The following is a 24,907-nucleotide window of genomic DNA, read 5'->3' as shown; positions in this document are numbered from 1 at the left end:
TTGGGGAACTAGCCTTGAGTTCTTACACAGTCACAAGAGACAAAAGCCTGACCCCGCACCACCGCCACCAAGGTCCATGAAACCTTATCTGTTTGCTCCAAGGGAAGGCAAACAGCCTGGGGAGATTCTTGTAATATGGGCAGATGTCAACAAAGTAGCTGACTTGAGCCTTTCACAAGACAAGTGAATCTAACTGCTTGTACCTAACAAACACACACACACACACACACACACACACACACACACACACACTTACACAAATATACATATATGAAAAAGTACACAGAAGCCTTTGGTACCACCAGTAGCACTTACGAAAAGCAGATGAGTTACCTCATTGTTTTAAACTCAACAGGCTACACAGTAGCCATTCAATTTTTTTTAACATGATCATTAAGTCTTTGGCTCATAGGCAGTTTAATTTCTCCCATCAGTGCAGTTTCTATAAGATGCAGCCTGAGCACAATGCATAATAAAGCATTACACTTTTCATAGAAGAATTGTTCTGTTTAGGATCTTTTTTTGTTTGTTTGTTTGTAAGCAAGAGCCCCTCACAGGCATTGGCTTGACTTCCAGGTCCCCAAATAGGTCATTGCGGAGGGGGCATAAGATAATGGATATGGAGTTGAGTGACCCACGTTGATTTTTTGGGAAGTCAGTTTTTATCCAGCCCAAGAGCATCTGAGAGACCAAGCTTAATTCTAAAATGGCTCTTCTTTTTTTTTCTAGAAACAAAATGATATTTTAATAAGCAGGCTCAGGTAGCTTGTGAGAATTGATCCACATCTCTGGAGTTAGAAAAGGGCTGTGGTACTGGGATGTATAAAACACACACTTGTTGATAGATTTCTACGTAAGAGTTGAATATTAGAATGGCTGGTTTCTCCTTTTGCCCCTATTCTGTGGGTGATAAGGACTAAGCAATTGTTGCAGAAGCTAAGTAGAACAATAGGCAAACTCAAGCAGTTCAGAAATGCTTGCTTTAAGTCAGGGGTGTCAAACTCAATTGCATTGAGGGCCGCATCAGCATCGCGGTTGCCCTCAGGGGGGCGGGTGGGTGTGGCCTGGGTGGGCGTGGCCTACTGGGTGGGCGTGGCTAGAGTGCATATGGCCTACTGGGTGAGCGTGGCCAGCTCTACATCGTTCGCATGAAGGGCGCCTATGGGGGCCTGGGCAGGAGTGGGACAGATCTGAGGGTCTCTGGCAGAAGGAGGGTCTCTGGGCCAGGGCCAAGGCAGTGGGGGCCGTTCTCTCACTGTTTCCAGGATGGCTTCGCGGGCCGCATGAAACCACTTCGTGGGCTGGATCCGGCCCCCGGGCCTTGTGTTTGACATGTCTGCTTTAAGCCACTGGGACACCTGAGCCATCTAGCAATAGAGCCTAAGCAGCTTGCTCTGTATACCGCTGGAGAAACCGCAGTTGATCTAAGTCTACCTGAACCAAAGGTGCTTTTCCAAAAGGCAACTGGACTTTGATGGGTTTTTTTTTTCCTTGAAAACGTTTCACTTCTCATCCAAGAAGCTTCCAAGAAGTGAAATGTTTCCAAGGAGAAAAAAAAAGAAGAAGCAGAAAGTCCAGTTCCCTTTCAGAAAAGCACCTTTGAGACAACCATGAGCTGGGCGATTGAAAATCTCCGTACACACAAGTCTTCCTGAACTGCAGTACCAGTTTCACAATGTCTTGAAAATGTATGCAGTATTGGTAAGATGAAATAGCCAGGACTTTCTTCCACCAGGCACACTTTAGACATTTCAAGAGCAATCTTGCATTATTAAAAAAAAATCATAGTTTAATACACTCAGACCAAGTTAGACGGAGCTGACTGAGGGATCTCAGGCTTAGTTATTAACTCCAAGAAACTCATCAGCCAGAGGCAATTTTTCATTAACTTCCAGAAATCCAGATCCTATACCTTCATTGGGGTTTCTTGTCCTCTGAGATAACCTTCTGCCTTGTTCTCTGGGAAAACATTGTATTTGGCCTGTCTGAATGCTCTCTCTTGTACTTGATTTATTTATCCATTTAGAAGTTACTTATCCTTTTAGAACCATTTTAAAAGGTAGTTTGCATTAGCACTCTGCACTACGCTTCCCCATGCATTTGTATCTTTGCAAACCATTCTCGTCTCTACCATACTCCATCACTGTTTCGTGTGCTGCCTTTTCTTCTTTTCAACTTTTCACTTCCCTCTATTTGGGTGAGAAACAACAGCAATAAACTGGAGGGCAGAGATTGGAACCCTGTTGATTATTCAATAACCTCTCAGGTACCTTCTTCTCCCATAGGCTGTACAGGATGTTGTCTTATATAATGAAATAAAATCCAAGGGAGAGTTCAGCTAGTTGGTATGCATGACAAAAGACACCAATTTCACCTTCATTCCAGAAAGAAAAATGCTTCATTCATTCATTCATTCATTCATTCATTCATTCATTCATTCATAAATAAATAAATAAATAAATAAATAAATAAATAAATAAATGTATATAGCTGATAACCTTGCACATAGGTGACTCCATGATAGCTGTTAAGTCTGAGTGTAATCTTACTATAGAAGTCAGATATGCATTGGTAATAATGCCATATGGGATCCAGAAATGGGCCCCCATACTACTTCTTATCTGCAACCCAAAACCCTAGATCAACAGTGAGGACAACAGTCGCATGAATTCACAGGCAATGTACCTTAAGATCTGCACCCCAAAACCCTAGATCAACAGTGAGGACAACAATCGCATGAATTCACAGGCAATGTACCTTAAGATCTGCACCCCAAAACCCTAGATCAACAGTGAGGACAACAGTTGCATGAATTCACAGGCAATGTACCTTAAGAAACATACAGAAGTAGGCAAGCAAGCAATTTAAACATACAGAGGTAGGCAAGCTGAACAATTAAATTCTTGCCCAACTTGGTTATCTATAAATATTGTGTATCCATGCAAATAATTCTCTAAGGGAGCAAAATCAGGCTGAGTTCACATATCATGTTAAAAGTAATCTTAATTAGCTAAATTTTCACAGCATGCAAAAGTATGGATCAGGTTTATAAGTCAAAATAGCTAAATTCATAAATTATGTGAAATCCAAATCATATTTAGCACGATGAGTGAAACCAAACTTAACTCTGAAAGAAAATATGAAAGGATGTAGTTGCAGAAAAAAAGAATCACATTATTCATTAGAAACTGAAATGTATTGAAGAAATAATAATAATAATAATAATAATAATAATAATAATAATAATAATAATAATAATAATAATTAAAAAAAAACAGAATTGCTAGCAGCATCTCTACTTCTCTTCATGGCCAAACACCAGCTGGTGTACACGTGGTCAATTGTCAAGTAGCAAAAGGCTAATTTCAAAACATTTCCTCTCCTAATTTTATCAAGACCTTTCCACTCTATTGCATTTTTGCAAATCTGAGCTGCATTTATCATTTTGAAATATACAAAATAAACCTTTCATAACAATTTCCTTGTTCTGCAAATTAGAGAATATCTATAAAGTCAAAGGAAATAAATCAAAGGTTCCAAAGGCTGTAATTCTTTGCGTTGCTTCAATGAAACAAAAATGTAGATAATTCTTTCTGAAGCTATTTGACGGCATCTTCTTTTTGTAATATTTCATAAAAACAATATTAAAATGTAGATAATTATTAAGCCTTTCTCCAATGCAAGTCTGAACAAGACATGGTCTTTTTGTGCCATATTACCCAATAAAAAACAGTCTGCAACAAAACTATGCATACCTTACACTGAATTACATTTAACTCGATAGTAGCAGCTACTGAATGGACATTTGTTCCTGAAACAACTGTCCTTCATGCAGATGTTCCACACCAGGAGATGAACCAATGGCTTATTCATAGTTAGTATTTAGCCATCGATATTTAACTATGGCTGTTAAATAAACAAGTTAAACCATAAACCACGAAAGCTAGGTTCACACAGCATACTGAACAACAATCAATCCAGATAAGTGTCTTATGGAACACGTGAATCAGATCCACACCTTTCTCTTTCCGCAAGCCCAACTTCAGAGAGTCTCTCAAAACTGAGCTTTTCTCAACAGCAATGAAAATGGATGAGCTATGTTCAACCCAGCTCACAGTTTTACTGAATGCAGATAGCCAGTTGTATGTTACTCAAGATCCAGACGGGCTAGAATAAGAACAAAATGAAAGAAATGACTTACGGAACTGCTCCAGGTCATCCCTGCTTTCCGATTCAGGCATGGCAGTGATGGTGAGCAGAGGGCATGGATTTCCTGCTAGAGTGTGGCAAAGGGTCTGGCTCCTGAAGAAGACTTTCTTTGTATTCCTGGTTTGCTCCAAGATGTCAAGGTGAGACTGCAAACATGAAAGTGTAATCATTTACAAAAATGTCCTGTTGGAAGAAACCATCTAGTCAGGTTACCTAAGTCAGGTTCTCACTATCAACCTTGCCTTAACTGTCCACAACCACCCAAATCCTCTAACTAAACTGCTACCATCTTAGTAGGCGTGCTTCAACTGTATTATCTACACTTCAGGATTACAAACAGGTTGGCAAGCCAACTGATAGCTGAGCACCAGAAGTGGAAAAAGAAAGAAAGACAACATATACTCTGAGGGGTCCTTGGTGCTCTCTCAGCTTTGTTGTTTCCTTGCAGACGTTTCATTATCCAAACTAGCTAACCTCATCAAAGAGATCACTTCTTATTAGCATTGATGATGCCAGCTAGTTTAAGTAAGGAAACATCTGCAAGAAAACAACCAAGATCAGAGAACACCAAGGATGATAATGATGATGATGATGATGATGATGATAATAATAATAATAATAATAATAATAATAATAATAATAATAAAAACAACAACAACAACAACAACAACAACAATAACAATAATAATAATAATAATAATAATAATAATAATAATAACGAAACTGCACAATTATGGATGAGGCATGTAACAGTGATACCCATTGTCATCGGGGCACTGGGAACTATGTCCAAAAACTTTGCAAAATGCGTCAAGAAACTGCAGCTTCCTGCAATAACTCCAGCAATGCTACAAAAAACTGCGCTACTCAGAACATCTTACATTTTAAGGAGGTACCTGGCTGATACCTAGGATGCTGGCAGCAACCCATGTCAACCATCAGCGCCAGTCAATTTGAATGTTCACTTGACTGAGGTTCGTGTTAATAATAATAATAATAATAATAATAATAATAATAATAATAATAATAATAATGAGGAGGAGGAGGAGGAGGAGGAGGAGGAGGAGGAGGCGGAAGAAGAAGAAGAAGAAGAAGAAGAAGAAGAAGAAGAAGAAGAAGAAGAAGAAGAAGAAGAAGAAGAAGAAGAAGAAGAAGAAGAAGTTGGAAGGGGGCTTGGAGGTCATCTAGTCCAACCCCCGCTCAGGCAGGAAACCCTATACCATTTCAGACAAATGGCTGTCCAGTCTCTTCTCATCTCAACCCTAAGCTATAAGTATTCTCCTTTTTTTCTTTTTTTTTGGTAACATATACTCTGTATCTCTCATCACCCAATCTTCACAGATTCTGCTGAAAAGAAGCAAAACCAATGACAGATACAATGCACACTGTATCCCAATGTGGGGATTGTAACCGTAGCCCTTTTGCTTGCCTCTAGTGTCTTCTCCCTGCCCTAAAAACCCAGGCTGAGAGTCACTTTAAAAACTACCTATTCACCCTAGCTGCAGGAGTGGAAAGAGAAATGATTTTGTTATTAGTTCTGTTCCTTCAGGTCATCCTCTGCTCCTGCTTCTGACTTTCTCTCGGGGCATCTCTTGACCCTGACCAAATTGTGAAGCGGGCTGTAGAGGAATTTTTTTTTTTCATTTAGGAAATCTTTGGTTCGGTCCCTGCCATCTTCAATATGAAAAGAAAAAAAAAACAGGGGAAAAAACGAATCTGCCTGAAATACTTGGTATTACCAGGCATAGTCAAAAATATCGGATTAGACCAAGCCAAAGGTCTGTCTTAATATAAAGCAACGTCTTCCGCATTGTTGTGTTTTGAACGAAAAGATGGAGCTTTCGGTCCACCCTGCTTGCATGGGCGAGCATAGAACGTATCAGCAGCTAGCTGAAGTTATCATCCTGAAGAAGGAGGAGGGGAAAATAAAAACATTTGGTTCTGACTCAAAGAAATGGTACGATTCAATACCAGTCTTTCAGGTGGCTTCTTCTCAGTGTGCTGTAAATAGGTCTGCAGTTATTAAATGCACATTAGATTGTGAGAAGTTTCCAAGTCACTTTCCATATGGAATTTTATTGCCTTTCCAAATGCCTAGTGCAGGTAATTGAGTTCCTGGGTTGCAAAACCACTTAGAATTCATTGCTGCTCTGAAGACAAAAAGGGGGGAGATGCTCCCATCACACACACACACACACACACACACACACACACACATTTGTACAAACGGAACTTGAAAAAGAAAAGCTAGTGATGCACACGTGTGAAATTTGTTTTTATTTTAGGGTGGGTGGGAATCATGCAGTCTGTATAAATGAAATTGTTCTTTACTGGATTTTTTTTTAAAAAAAAGAACGCTATGCAGTGGTAATAAAAATCCATGAGTTATTTAAGTGACCCGGTCAAAGTTATCTCTACAGAGATATCCATTGAAATTATGATTTAGGCAATGTCAGGAAATGAATGTTTCTCTGTATCTCCGTGCAGCAGAAGCTGAAAATGGTATTCACTGGAAGCATAATCTAAAATTAAGCTAAAGCTCCTCCTAACTGCAGAAGCATTTCTTTCCTTTTTTAAAAAAAAAGCAATGTAAAACAAAAACTCCTTTGTCGTTACTTTTTGAAGCAGTGTTTACACAACAGGCCCTCTTACTCTTCTCTCACTTTTCACTATTTCTCATCCACTGATATACCCATTATAGCCAAATCTTTCTGGATAAAATGGACATCATCTCATATACCGACCCTCAACGGACTTAATCTCTCTCTTCCCATGACATTATTAGAGATTTTGTTAGATGGGCACTAATATTATCTGAATTAATGAGCTGCATTTCTCTAGGACTTCAGACTATGGACCACTCAATCCTTTTTGCACATTCTGGGACTAGTGACCAACCTCTGCAACTGCCCAGCCGGCTAGAAATGCACTCTAAATATGTTATCTGACCCTGGAAACCATCACCCATCCCAAAAAGAAGACCCAACCCTTCCCCCCCCCCCAATTTTGCATGAGCCTCCCAATCTTGCAAGCAGGGATAGAAATATTACAGTATTACAATTCAGCAATTTGTCCACAAAAGATGGCAGCCCGCCGCTGATCCTGGTTAATCTCAATACGGCAAGAAAAATAGTACCTGACTTGTATTAAATGGGAGATTGCTAGATAATCTTATAGTTTAAACTTGGAAAGCAAAAGACAGGTGCGGTCTATAGCAAGCCACTTAAATATGGTTGCCCACGAAACTATATAGAAGTACTCGTGAAATTACCAACAACTGAGCTCAACTTGAGACAGGCTTAACCTCCTATTTACAGGCTAGTTAGAACCCAGATACTCTGCAGTCCATGGCTAGGTTTGCATGACACCTTAAGACAAATAGCCACGTGCTTGTTAACCATCGGTTTTGGCCAACTGTGCCATGAGTCCTTCCCTTCAAACTCTAGAATAGCAGCATTACCATCATGGTAGAGTAGGTGTATGGATAATGGTAGGCCAAGTAGCAAACATCTTCCTGGTGAGGGAAAACAAGGCTGAAGGTGAGAGTGTAGCATGACTTCACACGAGGACCTCCTGCCGCTACTGGGACGCAGTTTCGGTACTGGTTTCTGAATGGAAAAGAAAGAAGAAAAAAAACACACTACTAAGTGGCTTTCATGCCTGCCTTCAAAATCAGGAAAGTAAGATATATTTTTTTTTAAAAAAAAGAAGGTAGAGTGTACAAGCTTTGGAGGAGAGCATAGGGAAAGTTCTGTGGAGATTCTCAGTCGGGGCTGTCCCAAAGGTGCTTTTTTTTCAAAAGGCAACTGGACATTCCTGGTTTGTTTGTTTTTCCTTGAAAGACATTTCACTTCTCATCCAAGAAGCTTCTTCACTCCGAACTGAAGAAGCTTCTTGGATGAGAAGAGAAATGTCTTCAAGGGAAAACAAACCAACAAACAAGAAAAGTCCAGTTGCTTTTTGAAAAGCACCTTTGGGAGATTGGGGGGGGGAGGGAATTGTTCTTGTTATTTTTCCAGGAAGGTGACAAGGTGATAAAATCACTTCTGGCAGTGCAGAAAGGTGAGGACCTCCCCATGCTTATCCATTGTAGACTACATGGCATAGTGGGATTGGTGGGAAGGGAATCTCCCCTCATGCCCTCTACTCATTGAGTCAAACTCTACCTTCAAGGCTTCCTTATTCTAGATGGAGGCAGGTTCGTGCAAAGAAAAGCAAAGGAGTTTAGCCGCTATTGAGGCCGCTACTGAGGCCGCTATGCTTTGGAAGCTTGTCCAAAGCATACAGAAAAATTCAGCTCATGGGGTCACTGGAATTTGGCTTCTCTCCTCCACACTGTGTCCCTTAATGTGTTGGGCATATTCTACGCCACACATTTGAGGGGTTCTCCTTAAGAAAAGCTTCAGTGCATCCTTTCCTAAATCCATCCTTTAGATTTGTGCCTTGTAGGAGGTCAATAAGGTTGGTGTGTGTGGGTGTGTGTGTGTGTGTGTGTGTGTGTGTTTCTGATCCTTTTTAAAATATTGATATGACATGTGGGAACAGTGGCATTCTGGTGGCCACTATTCAGTGTCTCTTCAACCCCCTGGGGCATTCTGTTAGCTATAAATATTCTGGAAAGCCCTACTGACATCAGCCACAAAAAGATTCTTCAGGCCTTTAGGCTGATAGGCCTTTAACATTTGGGTTCAGGGGTTTTTTTTTGTTCTATAACATTCTATAACATTCTGGATGGACTGAATATGTAGAACAATATGGAGGAAAAAATATGGTGGATATCATCTTTTCCACGATTTATTTAGGCAGAGCAGCTGGACACCCATCTCGCTGAGATTTTTTTTTTCCTTCCAGAATGTCTGACTTTCCTCAGCCATGTATTCTTCAGTGCCATGGAAATATACCTTGGCAAGGAGCAGTTCACCCCCAGTCACTGCTATCACTAATAAAGTTTCTGAAGGACACAGTAGATTCTATAAGGAACTGAAGTTGGTGAGCTGGGACACCTGTCTCTCCCATCAGATAAAACTGTTTGTGGCACAAGTGACAGGTGGACAAGAGTTTCAAGGCCAAGAAAAGAGTAGCTCAAGGCAAAGCGACTTGGAAAAGGGGTAGGTCCAGATTTGAAACAAGCAAAGGTATACGATAGTTTTCTTGTGAGCTGTTATACGCAGAACTCATTCATATGCAGGGCTTCCTAATTCTGTGCAATAAAATTACTCATTACATTTTCTAATAAAATTTCATTTGATAATTAACATTCTGATAACTTTTTGAGACAGAAAGAGTTGGAAGAGAGGGGATTTTATCACCGAGCCTGGTGGTAAATGACAGGTTCCTCCTGAAGTCGGAGCTGACAAGAGCGATTAAAACATGTCAAATATTTCAGTGAACAGAATACTGTAAGTCAGAACACAGATTATCCCTGAGTATCTGTGCCTCTCACATTTCCTTTCTCAGTTGTGTCCTCAGACAGAAAAGATAAAATGCACACCAGAATTCTCTTTCTACAACCAACTTTTTCTTTCTTCCTTTATTGGCACTTTTTTTAAACAGACACAAATTTCAAGGCTGATGGTGAAAGATTTCCCATTAGGTGTGATGAAGAGCTAATTCACGCATTTCAAAGAGACGATATCATAGAAAATTGCATTCCTGAGGACATTCTAGACAATAATTTCCCCCGCCTAGCACCAATTATCCCACTGCTGACATGTCCTGTTCTGAAGTGCCCTGTGGATTTTCTCCCTTCCATTTTTGGATTGATGCTGTTCTCGTTGCTACATCAAAATGAAAATAAATAAATCAATCAAATAGTAATAATGCAAGAGATCCTGTTTGAATTTCCAAAATATACACATCATTGATTTTTCAGGTGGATGGTCTAGTTAGATTTTATTCAAGAAGTGGCAGTAAATTTCTAAATTATGTGGATGCACGGGCGCACACGCACACAAACACACACACACTTCTATATACATATTGGTATGATGGGTAATCTAGAGAAATGAAGGATTAGGGGGTGACATAAAAGCAGTGTTGCAATATTTGAGGGTCTGTGACAACGAAGAGGGGGGCAACCTATTCTCCAAATCACCTGAAGGCAGGACAGGAAGAAATGGATGGAAAGTAATCAAGGAGAGAAGCAAGCTGGAACTAAGGAGAAATTTCAATAAGTGAGAACAATTAATTAGTGGAACAACTTGCCTTAAGAAGTTGTGGTTGCTCCATCACTGGAGGCTTTTAAGAAGAGACTGCACAGTCACTAGTTTGAAATGCTTGAGCAGGGGGTTGGGATAGAAGACCTCCAAGGTCCCTTCCAACTCTATTATTCTGCATTTGCACTGTACCTCTTAAAGCTTGTCTCAAAATCAAAATGCAGAAGATGCTAATCACATTGATAAAATAATTCCCATATGGACAAAAGCCTCCTCCATTGTTTAACATAGGTAGCAAGAAAGAAACAAGACACAGATCAAGCAGATCTCTCTCTATCTGTGCGTGCCTTCAAGCCAGATTTTGACTCCTGGTGACTACCTGGACAAGTCCCTGCAGTTTTCTTGGTAAGGTTTTTAGAAGTGGCTTGCCATTGCCTCTTTCCTAGGGCTGAGAGAGAGTGACTGGCCCAAGGTGACCCAGCAGGCTTTCTGCCTAAAGCAGGTGTATAACTCACAGTCTTCTTTAATCACTATGCCAAACTCCAAACCAGTCTAGCAAATGTTGAAGAATTTCAATGCAGTGCTGTGCATTGGGCATATGTGAGGTTTTGTACCTATAAGTCATCATGAGTGAGTTGGGTGGCCATATATATTTCTTAAAGAAATCATACACCAACACATACACACAACCAGCCTGATTCGTTGGTCATAAATTTCTGACCTCGGTTGAATTTACTTCTATTCTTGGCAGCAAGTCAAGAATCTGAGAGCACTTTTGTTGACCAACAAGTGTTATTATAAGGCATAAGCTTTCCTGAGCTGTTAATAACATTTGTTGTTGGAAAAGATCTAGCAATTTCTTGATATTTTTCTTTCTCACAAACTGAGATGGTTCTTGTGCTAAAATGTCTTTCAAAACTTGGGAAACCTTTCCCTCTGATGAAAAAAAAAATTAAAAAAGATAACCATGCAAAAAAAAAAAAACCCATGCAATTAACATCCAGATGCAGTACAGTGCCCAGGGCTACATACATAGTCACTTTATAATTGTCAAATCCCAAAGTTAGATCTTTCTCCTTCAAACCTTCCATCCTCCTCCTATCCCATCTGGCATTATCCTGTAATTAATAATCAGCCTAATTATTATTGTTGCTATTATCATCACTTACTGTGACAGAATGTTTTTTCATGTTGAAAGGGCTTTACAGACATTAGCCAATGACTCCTCCCATCTCCCTTCCTTGGCTAAGTTAGACAAACCAGAAGTACAGGGCTGTGACTCTTTCAAGCAAGAACTCAGTTTAAAACAACCCAGCACAACTCCTAGCTAGCCTTGGCTGGTCTGGAAAAAGCTAAACCAATTTGGTGGCTCAGCAGTTACAGATGCTGAGCTTGTCAGCTGCAAAGCTGACAGCCAGGGTCAAGATTCAAGGACCGCATGAACAGGTAAGCTCCTGTTACTTGTCCCAGCTCCTGCCAACCTAGCAATTTGAAAGCATGCAAACAAGAGTAGATAAACAGGTACCACTTCGGTGGGAAGGTAACAGCATTCCCTGGTCTTGACATATAATCATGCTGGCCACAGGACAATGACAATGTCTTCAGACAACACTAAGAAATGGAAATGAACACCACCCCATAAAGCCGGACATAGCAATAGCACTTAGACTTATATACCGCTTCACAGTGATTTACAGCCCTCTCTAAATGGTTTACAGAGTCAGTATCTTGTCCCCAAATAATCTGCATTCTCATTTTACCAACCTCAGAAGGATGGAAGGCTGAGTCAACCTTGAGCCGGTGAGAATCGAACTGCTGGCGGTCAGCAGAATTAGCCTGCAGTACTGCATTTTGACCACTGCGCCACCACAGCACATGACCGGATAGTGGAAATCCTTACCTCTTTACCTGACTTAAATGGCAGACCCTGTGAAGAATCCATTTATATCACATTCATAAATGTATGTTTAAAACATTATCCCCCCTATGGATTCTGCCATCTCCCGAGGAAGGAGGAGCGTATGTGGATTCAGCCTGCCTTAGGTTATTTCAAAGACCAAGGGAAATCTTTTGAACTGGGTGAACAAAAGGGAGGGTTAGAGAAGAAGGCATCTGGCCTGTGTCTTCATTTAAATCTATAGAGGAAGAAGGCAATAACCATAAAGATTCGAAGTTCCTTTTTTCCCAGGAAAGGGATGACACGAAGTAAAATTATGGGAGCTGACCAAATGGGGTTGAGGGAAGGGGGGTTGAACTGGGAATCCTTTATAAAGTTTCAATTTGTAAAACAATACTAAGTACTGTCTTGTATTTCCACAACCAAGCATGTCCTAGTAAAAATTCCTTTTGGATTAGAACTGACTCCAAGAGTTTTTGTTTTCCTAAGATGTGGATTGGGGTGGGTCCTGACAGCCTTACTGTATGAAAGTCAGCTTTGCCCAATTAAGGAGAGCCCTCTTGTAATCGTATGTGGGAATGACTTTGTCGGGAGTCAGGAGAAAGAGCAGCAATCTAGCAACTTTCAGGCAAAGGAATTTCAGCCCATAGAAGAAAAAGGGATAATAATATCAAAGAGAAGACCCTCTCTAGTTTTATCAAAAGTAAAGGAAGAGACGGGAGAATTTTCAGACTTGCAAAATTCTCTTATTTTAACTGTCAACGCTGTAACAATGGATGTTCCTGCTCTGACAACTGATGGAAATTGCAGCCATTTTTGCTTTGATTTTAACATGCTTTTTCACCTATTTAGAAATCAGGTGTAGAAGCAGGGGCGGTGTGCATGTGTGTGTGTGTGTGTAAATGCTTGAGCTTAGCTAGCTATAATAATAATGCTACTCCGTGGGAACTCAAGGACACAAACTGATAACGTTTTGGCGGCCTGAGGAGCTGGGGAGAAAGCCCACACTTCAGGCTAATTGGAGAATGTGATTAATGACTGCTTTGTGGGGGGTGGGAATTGCAATTTGCTACTTTGTATCTGGGGGAAGAGAATCTAGTTTTGAGTTGAACTATGTAGTGCCGATACTTTGTTTCCTGAATAAAACGTTCTTTGAGGAAGAATTCTTGCCTTGAAGTTCTTTTGATGGGTTTCATCTATCGGAACCATGACATCAACCTTACAATAAAGGTAGTATTAGTACTCATGGTTTGTGCTTCTTATCTGGACTACCTCAAAGCCCTGATACCTGCAGAAGTTGTAACATATTTCTTCCTACACACTAATTTTATAAGGACTCCTAAGTATAATATATATGCCCATTGATTTTCCAGGCATTCACATTTATTCCATTTTCAATATCTATTGTCCAGTAAGGATCATGTTAAATTATCTAAATATTGTAATATTGCTCGTAGAATCTGGGTTGAGATCGCTGCATAATATTAATATTTTTTACTGCAGGTCATAGTTTTTAGCGATTACAGTATGCCATTTTTTTCTTTTTTTCTAAGTTTTGATCTTAGGTGGCAATAATAAAAAAACATGAATTTACACTGAGGATTAGATTGATTTTTTTAAAAAAAATTGGAACAAGGCAAAGGCAATCCTAATTTTGCAATGTGGTCAGGTCAATTTGAGAAAAAAATATTTGCTTTGAACTGGAATCAATGGCAGAGGTCAACTTTTCAGATGCCCACCTCCCTTCCCCCCCTTCCTAACCCTAACCCTACCTCCCAAAAAATTCACCATCCATTTAGCCAAACCTCAAGGCATCCACTTTCCCCCTGCTCAGAGGAAGTTACACCAGAGACTGGAAAAGACTGATAGAATTCTGTATCTGGATATTGCCGCACGTCTTCAGTGCCAATCTTGGTGCAATCAATGCAAACATTTGCCAGGAGAACAAAACTGCAAATCAGATCATTTTATAAAGGCTACCATGATCATTTTTCTGGAGGTGAAATTCTTTCCTGCAAGCATCTGTCACTCGGCACAGGGGGAAAAAAACTGAATTGTGCTGTAACCAAGACCCTTTTGACAGTAATGTTTTTAATCATCTCAGTAACATAAAAACATCGCTCTGGAGAGGAGAAAGGAAGACGGCACACGACCAGGGCTGTGACTGTCACATCTGTCTTGGTGAGTGAACTGTCCATGCTTCTCCATGCCGAGCAAAATGGATATGAGTAACTATTAGAGTGTATGCACTACACAGACTAATGCAGAAGAGAAACACTGGTGTATTTTAAAGGTTTTCCCATCATAAACAAAGCCAGCACTGATCACAGAATCTGCCTCTGTTGGCCATCTGCCTTGAATCTCTACACCAGACCCAACCTTGGCCTGAGAGTGATGGGCTCACTCCAAATTCAAGGATGCAACAGGAATAACCTTCTTCAAAGCTGGTTGCGGTTCAGCATACGTTTCAGCTTTAAGCCGACTCATTTTTGAACCCACATTTCTGCATTGTGTGGGATCAGGATCATGCAATCTCTTGAATTGCAAAGGGCTAACAGAGTTAGTTTATGCAAAAATCAGTCGCCACCCAAAATCACGAGAAAGGCTTCTTACCAGAAAATTGTCCATCTGTATCCCTAGGGTTTATATTGATTGATAATAACTGTGGACAGGAGTCTGTCACAGCTGGACCCCCATACCTTCAACCCTGAGCATGCAAAGTACATGTCCCCCAATGCTGGAAAGTATATGTCCCCTCAGGCCTCCTTAAAGTCCAAAGCACGCTTGATTCAAAACTATACAGCAGTGCCCAAGAAAGAGTACCCTGAACACAATGAATTATTTTTATTTTCGTACTCTTAAACAGAAATTTTGCTTGTGGCAAGCTTGCTTTCTTATTTGCTTACGTATGGGGCCTCACTTGAAAATGTTTTACATAGCTGACTGCAGGAATAACAAATTATGCAACCAACACCCCAGCTAAAGGGCCCACATATTATGCAACATATGTGCGCATTCCTTTAGAATACATAACTATATAAAATGTCTGGACCGATAAAGCATTGTGTGATTACACTTCAAGTTATGACATTAGACATTCACTTCTGATCAGACACGTCTCAAGCTATTGCTGCAAGTTAAAGGTGGTTAATCAGCTGAAAGGTCATGATTTTAAAAGAAAGAATATGAGAAAAGGGTAGAATATTATTTGTCCCCATGAGGTGTGGGGGAAGAAGTCACAGATGCTTCTTCTAACCTGAATTGAATTCTTTTATTAAGCTGCCCAGTGAGATCATTGTTATTTTTGTCCTCCAATCCCTACTTTTCTATTATTCTGTTCTATTCTTCTATTTCTATTTTGTACTCCATGCCAAGCTTCTGGTTTCCATGTATATAGTTCTCTGCCAATCTGATCTACTGATCTACTCAGTGGGGCAGTAATACCATCAATCAAGGTATTGAGTGGTGCTTGTACAAAATAAAGATTTCTTTGAGTTGAAATCAAGTGATAAGGACTTCATCCATCATTTCTTGTAGTTGTGTTGTGGCAATGCAGACATGGTTTGTCCTTAATTCTTTTTCTGAATTTTTACTGTAGCCCAGAGCTTTGGCATCCCCTGGAAGTTTCCCATCAAAGTTCTAACCAATAACTCCAAGTTACTTATCCAAAATCAACCAAGGTTGGATAGATTTTGCCATTTGAACTATGGTAAATGAACAATTATTTATTCATCTACATCAGAGGTCCCCAACCTTTTGGGTACCAGGGACTGGTTCCCTGGAGAGAGGTTTGTCCGCAGACCGGAGGATGCGTGGTTTTGTGTGCTACCTGCATCTCACAGATGGGGCTTTGCTTGTTTGTGCGGACCAGTTGCTGGCATGCCACGGCCCAGTACTGGTGCGCAGACTGGGGGTTGGGGACCCCTGATCTACATCATATTTAGAAACTGCCCATCTTCTTCATAGAGTGACTCTGGGCAGCACCCAAGGATTAGAGAGAGCATTATGAAATCAAAACCATTTGACAACTTTGTATCAGTGTTAAATTCAAAGACCACTCATCTTATTCCAAGATGGAAGACATTTACTATATAAATCCTTCCTTTCCCCTCCCTAGGATTTCTCCTGAAATAACAAAATTTAGTTGAATTATAATTCAGATTATAATGACCGTGTTCCAAGAGCCCAGTAATAATATCCTGTTTGTAGTAATGTTTTGCAAAAAGTGCCACCTGTATGGATTTCAGATACCATCTTCAACTTCAGCTGTGCATTGTAAAGTATTCTAATTATGTATTACACCAAGCTGTTTGAAGTGCTTTACATTACCTCAGCAATCTTCATTGAAAATTGTATTATGATTAGATCAGAATTAATACCTGCATGTTACAACAAGAGAAAGGGAGGTATGACTGAGAGGTATCAATTGGGTTCAGACATAATATTAACAGCATCTCTTCTCATTTTCTTTCTGACATTGATCTTCTCTGCCTCTCCATTTACCAACTGTTGCAGACTGTTCCTACCGGGAGACTTGCAGTGAGATTCTGATATCAGGTCAATATCTGCATAAAATGAGATCAAAGGTCATGGATCTCAAGGCTCTCCTGACCTACATCCATTTTTCTTCTAATTAATATCCAGAAGCCTCTTCAGGAATAAAAGTTGGAACTTATTTTCCTTCAATATTCACCTACTCTACAGGGATTTACCCTTTAGACCTGAAGAAGAGGATTGAGAGAGATAAAATGATTACACAGCCTAGGGCAGGGGTAGGCAACCTCGGCTCTTTTATGACTCATGGACTTCAACTCCCAGAATTCCTGAGCCAGCTGGAGTCATAAAAGAGCCGAGGTTGCCTACCCCTGGCCTAGGGGAAGCAAAATGCCTAGGAAGGAGTTTCAGAACATTGAGGACTGAATCCTGTTGTCCTCAAAAAGAGGGTAGTGAATAGTTTGGATAGGCTTTCAAGATTCTGCAATTAGACTCTGCAAATGAGAGACTCAGTGGTGGCTGTTTCTCAACGTTTGCAAGGAGAAGGAGATTTTGAGTTAAGTCTTGACCCATGGCAACTGACTGGACAAGTCCTCCAATTTTATTTTATTTTTATTATTTTTTTATCCCATTTATATCCCGCCCTTCTCCGAAGACTCAGGGCGGCTTACAATCTAAGAAGCACAAATCAACGTGCTTAGCAGTAGCCTTCATTCTATGTATATGCCTGCTTATTAGGGCTTTCGCCCCCCCTCCCAAGCGGCATTATTACAAAGTCAGCTTATTGCCCCCAACAATCTGGGTCCTCATTTGACCTACCTCGGAAGGATGGAAGGCTGAGTCAACCTTGAGCCTGGTGAGACTCGAACCTGCACTAATTGCAGGCAGCTGGTTTTCTTAGCAAGGTTTCAAAAGAGATTTTCATTGCCGTCTTCCTAGGGCTGAAAGAGAAGGACTGGCCCGAGGTCATCCAGCTGACTTTGTGACTAAGGCGGAACTAGAACTCACAGTCTCCTGGTTTCTAGCCTACAGCAAATGACTGGCCTACCTACCAAATAGCTGATGCCATCTCCTTTCTTTGACGTAGGATGCACAAAAATCAACTCTTAGCAGGGACTAGAAGACATGCTTCCCCTCAAGAAAAACTTCAACAACTGGGGATATCTGAAATGTTAAGCTGCTGAAGCAACTTCAGTTAAAATGGTGGATTTAAGAATTAACTGGAGAATGCACACTTACTATTGTTATGACTTCTCCCCACATTTCTCCCTCCCGCCAAGAATTTCACAGAAATGAGTAAAGTGAGAGATTTTGCAAATGTTCAGCAAATCTGATTTGTTGTTGTTGTTGTTTTAGATGGGGGAGGAGTATAGGTGGCAACATTTGGGCCCCATAATACTTGCTATAACCTTCAGAATACAAGAAATTCAGAATTCAAGAAATATTATGGTATAAGAAGAGCAATAGATTTGAGGTGCCAGGTAGATTTTGGAACAATTAAAATTCAGGAACATAAATTCAGTGACAGATTTGTAACTGTTCAGAGCACTATGGAATTAAATTCACTCTATTTCCCATCCAGGAAAAATGAAATGGGGAGAACCCCATTCCAACATCTGCAACCAGGTTACAAATAAGAATGTAATTGTACTTCCATAATTTAATTGCACCAGTCAGCGGTGATTTAACCATGGCATAATAACAGCCTTCTTAATGTTATTACGGCAGTAATCAAACTCTATATGCTTGCATCTGTTCACAGACCTGCTATGGTAGAAACAGCTCTATTCGTGCTAAGACAAACTGGAAGTAAAAAAATTACAGATCCCTTGAAGGACCACATTATTTGAAGGATTGTCTTTTCCCAGTTACATCTACCTGACTACTAGAGAGGGAAGGCAGAATAGGTTATGGATCCTTTCTCTTAAAGAAGTCTATCTAGTTGGACCAAGAAGAAAGGTCTTCTCCATGGTGATCCATTCTGTATGGAACATCACCCCCAAGGAGCTAAGAATGGCCCACACCTTGATACACTTTTGAAAGGCCCTGAAGACATGGTTTTGCCTGAGAACCTGGGGACCTCAGGGTGATGCAGGGTCGATCAAGTGGATTGTTTGATTGTTGCTGACAAGAGTTTATCAGGTTTTAGACTTATTGGGTTTTACTTCTGTAAGCAGTTCAGAATCATTGTGAGTTGGGCAGCCACCTAAATTACAGTAGTGGCCAAAATTGTGAAACCTTTTGGGAAAAGTGCATTTTTGAGGTTTGACGGCTAATAACACTTTTTTTTTTTGAGTAGTACCATCAAATTACATATCAATGGAAAGGTAATTTAATCAAGAATGTAATGCAACAAAGTTTGTTCAATTATCGGTACTGTATTCTATGAAAAATGGACTCCAGAAGATGGTAGAGGCAACTGGACTTTCTCATCCAAGCAGCTTTTTCAGGTCTTGAAAAAAAATTTTTGGGGAAAAAAAAACACCTTTGAGACAATCCTACAATCCTCTGTTGCATGTCTGCAAAGCAGGTTTGGGGAATTTTAGTTTGGGGAAGTGCTAGGAAATTGCAAAACTACTTTCCTGGGCCTGAGGTCCTTCAAACGTTTGGGGACTATGCTTGCCGAGAAGGTTGAGTTGTTAGTCTCAAACACATCAGCTATGGTTTTGGAAAGCCCTAAAATAGGTAAGCATACAATGAAGTTAGTAGCATCAATAGACAGAAGTACGTGGAACAAATCTAATTAGCAGGGATCTCAAATATCACATAAAAGAATAGTAGACACTTACTTGTAATAACTGATATCATAGCCCACCCGAATCCAGTGAGGTCTGCCCAGCAAAGCTTCCTTCACTGAATACATGACTGGTTGCATACCTACACAAAGAAAAGGAGTTTGGGAGGGGAGGAAGAGAGATATGATATGATTTCCACTGCAGTGGAATGGGAATAGCCGTTTTACTTATGGCATGTTTAGGGATGAAGACAGAAATAATATTTTTATGCAACAAGGACTATCTGATGCTCCTCCGCTGTTGACAATCTGAAGTGTTCTGCAATTTCAAAGCAAAGTCTTTTTGTGCCAATCCTAGAGTGTATGACCTTGATTTACCTGACCTCCTCTGATGTCATCAAGAATGTTTCCAGATGCCTCCGAATGGTTTTCCATTTGGAGGAAAGGGGAAAAAAACAGTTGTGTAATACATTTTGATGGCTGATCTGATAATTTGATTAGTTCTGTGCATCAGTTGTTCAACCCGCCCAACTGGAATTGCCCCAGTGTTATATATGAGGCTACAAGCTCTCCTTTCATTTTATTTCTGTTTTCAACTTTTCTTGAACCCAACTTTCCTTGAACTGCTATTTCTCTGCTTGATAATACATCAAAGGATGCATTATTGGAGTCTGTGCCCCAGCCCCAAATTGCTTTGATTTTATAAAACTGTCATTCCCAGTTCTGACCTGCTTCTGTTCAGCAGGAAAGCCTCAGGAGAGGATACCTGCCTTGCACAAGACTTCCAATCATAGAGAAGGACATTTGGTCGAGCAAAACTTCAAATGCTTTTCAGAATTCAGAAGTCAGAGCACACACATCTGCAATTGTATCTCTTCCATCTTTCCAAAATTTTGTAATTTTGGACATGGAGCCTCCTTCCTTCAGGATCTGGTGGCAGAAGGGGCAATAATAATTCTCACAGAGAATTTTCTCTGCTCTCCCCAAACTATAAGATCCAGGAAGCCATAATGAAAATTGGATAGGTTTGAAAAGAGGCTCCGGTTGTCATTTATGCAGGTTATATTATTAAAGTTAAGTATTAAGAATTCTGTTGCAATAAAACTGGTATTATGTGATTTCAGAGTTCCACTGCAATTGAGGGCATTGTCTTTCAGGAGTTTAATTCTAGCAGTTAAAACCAAGTTTCCACATGGCAAAACCCTCCATTTCCCTTTCTATGCCTCCCCTGTTACCAATATTTGAGACATGTGTGGATTTGAGTCTTCTGACTTCTTTTGCCTTCAAGTCATAGTTAACTTCTGTTATATCCATGGTCATGTCCCTCAAGTTTTCTTGGCAATATTTTCAGAAATAGTTTGCCCTTGCCTTCTTCTTTCTAGGGCTGAGAGTGAGTGATTGGCCCAAGATCACTCAGCTGGCTGCATGCCCAAGGCAGAACAAGAACTCACAGTCTCCCAATTTCTAGTCTGAGGCCTTGAACCACTTCACCAAACCGATTCCCCTTTGCTTCTCTTACGTTACATATTTTGGATGACAGCATGCAATTAGAAGTAATAAAGTCCTTCTAAACCACCCACTGGTGTCTTCCATCCTTATTCACAAATACCAATTTACTCCAACTTCACAAACATTCTTCCATTTTCTCTCCCTGTCCTCATTTGTCTTATGCTCAGAGAAAGAAAACAGATAGTTTTCAATTTATTCTACCAAAGAATGAGATTTGGTGCTGATTTTTAATTTATCACTTAGATGTCAAAGTTACCTGCAAAAGAAGGGGAAGGCTTGGAATTCCATGCAACTAGACACCAGTATGGAAACTATTTCAGTACCCAGTAAAAAAAGGTGAAATACAAGAGCCCTTGAGAATCCATGTTTTAAGGGCTTGATCACCTGACTTTCCCAGAAAGGGCCTAACCATGGACAGTGGGCCAACCCCTCCCTCAATATGACTACTCTTACCATAATTAAACTGGCTGTTTGGCTTGTCACAGTTGATGACATTGAAGTGGTATGGAATGGCAGACTTCATGGCACTGACCTCAAAGTAGAACCATTGATTGTATTGGGAGTTGTTGATGTCAGGGTTGAGGATCAAATCATATTCATACCTGGATCACAAAGCACAACAACAGCATCTGAAACATCCACGAGCTACAAAACAGGTTTGTTTGAGAGCAGAATCCATTGGCAGAATCCATGGAATATTATTATTCCATATTAGAACATATTAGGACATATAAGAGTCATGATATATAGCTACCCAAGAAGAATAGAATAGAATAGAATAGAATAGAATAGAATAGAATAGAATAGAATAGAATAGAATAGAATAGAATAGAATAGAATAGAATAGAATAGAATAGAATAGGAAGGGACCTTGGAGGTCTTCTAGTCCAGTCCCCTGCTCAAGCACTACAGAGAACAATAGAAACATAGAGACCTAGTCATCTGGCATGCACTGGGAACTTGATATACCACAGGACTCTGCAGTCTGTTGATGTAAGATACTTATTAAGATATATAGTGGTTTTGCCCAATTGTTGGACCTCCAACCACACAGGGCTAGGCAAACACCTGCAGCTGCAAACATCTGTCTCTCTCCAGTACCAGTACTTTGACTTGAGAGTGAGAATGATCAGTTCAGTAGTCTAGTAATAGTCATTTCTGTCTACTGAAAACAACTTTTCTTAGTAACCGCGCTGTGAAGATATTCCCCTACTAATACGATGGATTTCCAAAAAAGTTAAACATTATGGTTTATAATGTTTGCCTTCCATCATGGTCTCTAAGCCTAATCTTTCCCAAGATGGCCTAGAAACACCTTAGATACACTGCTGGCCTTATTTGTCATACTTACTCCCGCACTTGGATGGCTTTGCGGAGATTCCCAGATTCAAATTTGGAAAAGAATTTTAAGCAGTTTTGTTGATCTGACTGCAAAGAACTGAAACAAAAGGCAACACAATTAGTGCAAAGCTGACTGGGAAATAGCTAGACCTGTTAACCACTGAAGAAGTTAGCAGAAAGCATTGGGGCTCACAGAAACAGAGGTAGTTCATAATCATTAGGTTCCCCACAGGTTTCTGATTGTATTTACATCCTTCCTTTTTGCTGAGAGATCAAGGTGGTTTATATAGAGATCACAGTGCATTTAACTCAGGGGTCTTCAAACTTGGCCCTTTTATGACTTGTGGACTTCAACTCCCAGAATTCCTCAGCCAGAAAGCCTGGCTGAGGAATTCTGGGAGTTGAAGCCCACAAGTCATAAAAGGCCCAAGTTTAAAGACCCCTGATTTAACTCTATATCCACAATCCCATGAGGAAGTCTGGGCTGATAGAAAATTACTCCCAAAACTAACAGCAAGATTTTCACGCGGATCAATAATTGAACCTGGTTCCTCCAGTTCACTACACCACCTTGGTTTTGTCTTCATTCTGTCTCCAGAAGAGGACCCTCCAGGGAAGATTTTAATGAATGTGCAGAGGGGGAGGAAAGATGGCAAAAGTCCATGATTCGCTAACAATGGCCTCAACTACCATAACAAAAATTTACTTACCCAGAGCTGTCTAAATCAAAGACAACTCGCTTGATTATATCAGCTGGTTGGACCACACGGCGGATGTCTTCAAATATTTTGGCTCTGTGGTAAGGAAAAAAGGGTTGATGTGGGGGTGAAGAACATGCCCAGAAGGAAACTTCTTGTTGGGATTGCTACTTTTTCTTTCACTCTGGTCCTGTAGAATAGAGGTCTCCAAACTTGGCAACTTTAAGTCTTATGGATTTCAACGCCCAGCATTCCCCAACCAGCTGGCTGAGGAATTCTGAGAGTTGAAGTCTACAAGTCTTAAAATTGCCAAGTTTGAAGACTCCTGGTATAAAACATGGGGAGGTATGTTGCAGCATGAAGTAGTCCTAACTCAACAGTCCTGTCCTATGCCTGAACACTTTAATCCATCCCCCAATTTAGATTTGGTCCACTCCTTATTGAGTTGTGTGGAGATGTGTTCCCCAAAGGCATCACAGTGATATCTGTTTTTCCCACAGCTCCAGCTACACTTCCATTGGCCAATGTTGCCTCGATATATAATTAGTGAGAGTGGTGCTTGCTATTTCCCCCATTGATCCCTTGCCATCTTCCTATCTCTATATCTTTACTCTAGGTTTAGAAGCAGAGGGAGAGAAACTTACTTTTGGATGCCACATCTCCTTGGCTGTAAAGGCTGGCTGTAAGTAGGGGGTTGATGACCCCAGAGATCTGGGAATGCTAGTACTCTGTAGTCTGGAATGGAGCGGGTGCAGTTAGCCCTCGCCATAAAGTACCTAGGTTTGTGGAAAGGGATATTCCCAGGGTGCTTCTCCAAAACTTTTGTGACCATTTCAGAAGTTTCTATTCTCTCCTGCCAGCCAGGTCCACAGGAATTCATATGTTGGAACTGGGATGTCTGCCTGTTCTGCAATCCCTCTTGGGCTGTATGACCCTTACTGGAGATTGTGCCTTTTCTGAAAGAAGGTTTTGATTCACCGAAAGTTCTTTTTCCAGGTTCTTGAGGTTTCTGGTTTTTTCCCTCTCTGTGTACTGGCCTCTCTAAAGTCCTCTGGATCTGCTTTTCTTCTTCGATACTTTGGTCCCCTTCTCTACGTTTGAGCTGGCACGTCAGGGAAATAGCACATGGAATGACACGGAGGCAAGAACTGGTCAGGGTCCCAGGGATGTCCACCGAATTCAGCTCATCTTTACGCTCCATTTCTTTTTCCTTCAACTAGGAGGAAAAACAGACAACCAACCATTGTGGATCATTGCATACAGCAGCTTTCTGGATGGACTGAAAAGTCAAAACCCCAGAAGGTTCTCACCTGAAAGTTATATTGAAGTTCAGGACACATGACCGTATACTGATTCAGCTCCGATTCCGGTCGGTCCAGCTCTGGCCTTGATAGGAGCTTGTTAATATCCTTCTCCAGATCATCATCCTTTCAAAACAAAAATGAAAAATAGGGAAGAATCCCTCTCATTGAATTCACCTTCGCCCATAGTCTTGGCTGAAGCCTACTCCCATTATATTCCATATACTGCCACCACAACTATAACCAGTACAATAGGTAAGGAATGTCCCAGGCTATTCCCGAACGATAGCTCCTGACTTCCTAGACTATGGACTGTGCTTCTTGAGATTCCTAGACGTATTCCCCAACATCTGGAGGCCCCAATTATTGGACTGCACTTAAGTATTTATTTATTTATTTATTTATTTATTTATTTATTTATTTATTTATTTATTTATTTATTTAATTCAATTTATATACCGCCCTTTTCCCGAAGGACTCAGGGCGGTTTACAGGGCAAAATTAAAACAATACAATATAAAAATTAAAATAAAATTAAATCAATAGCCCCAAAATTTAAAATTAGAATT

The 24,907-nt window shown here is 40.4% G+C and overlaps 1 protein-coding gene across 1 annotated transcript in view; it reads right to left on the bottom strand.

Moving 5' to 3' along the window:
* AGBL1 (AGBL carboxypeptidase 1) overlaps window positions 1-24,907 on the bottom strand; it is a gene marked incomplete at both ends in the record, with an annotated part of 348,471 nt that overhangs the window by 257,996 nt on the left and 65,568 nt on the right. The window contains 8 exons of the mRNA XM_083371322.1: window positions 4,202-4,355; window positions 7,670-7,817; window positions 19,545-19,632; window positions 21,452-21,600; window positions 22,350-22,436; window positions 23,050-23,133; window positions 23,682-24,247; window positions 24,348-24,464. Of these exons, the coding sequence (XP_083227448.1) occupies window positions 4,202-4,355; window positions 7,670-7,817; window positions 19,545-19,632; window positions 21,452-21,600; window positions 22,350-22,436; window positions 23,050-23,133; window positions 23,682-24,247; window positions 24,348-24,464 (1,393 nt within the window). The remainder of the gene's footprint in view (window positions 1-4,201; window positions 4,356-7,669; window positions 7,818-19,544; window positions 19,633-21,451; window positions 21,601-22,349; window positions 22,437-23,049; window positions 23,134-23,681; window positions 24,248-24,347; window positions 24,465-24,907) is intronic.

This window comes from Vipera ursinii, assembly GCF_947247035.1.
Source record: "Vipera ursinii genome assembly, chromosome: 11".
In the NCBI taxonomy this organism is placed as follows: domain Eukaryota; kingdom Metazoa; phylum Chordata; class Lepidosauria; order Squamata; family Viperidae; genus Vipera; species Vipera ursinii.
Note: the sequence above shows the minus strand (reverse complement) of the source record. Positions and strands in the feature narration are given on the sequence as shown.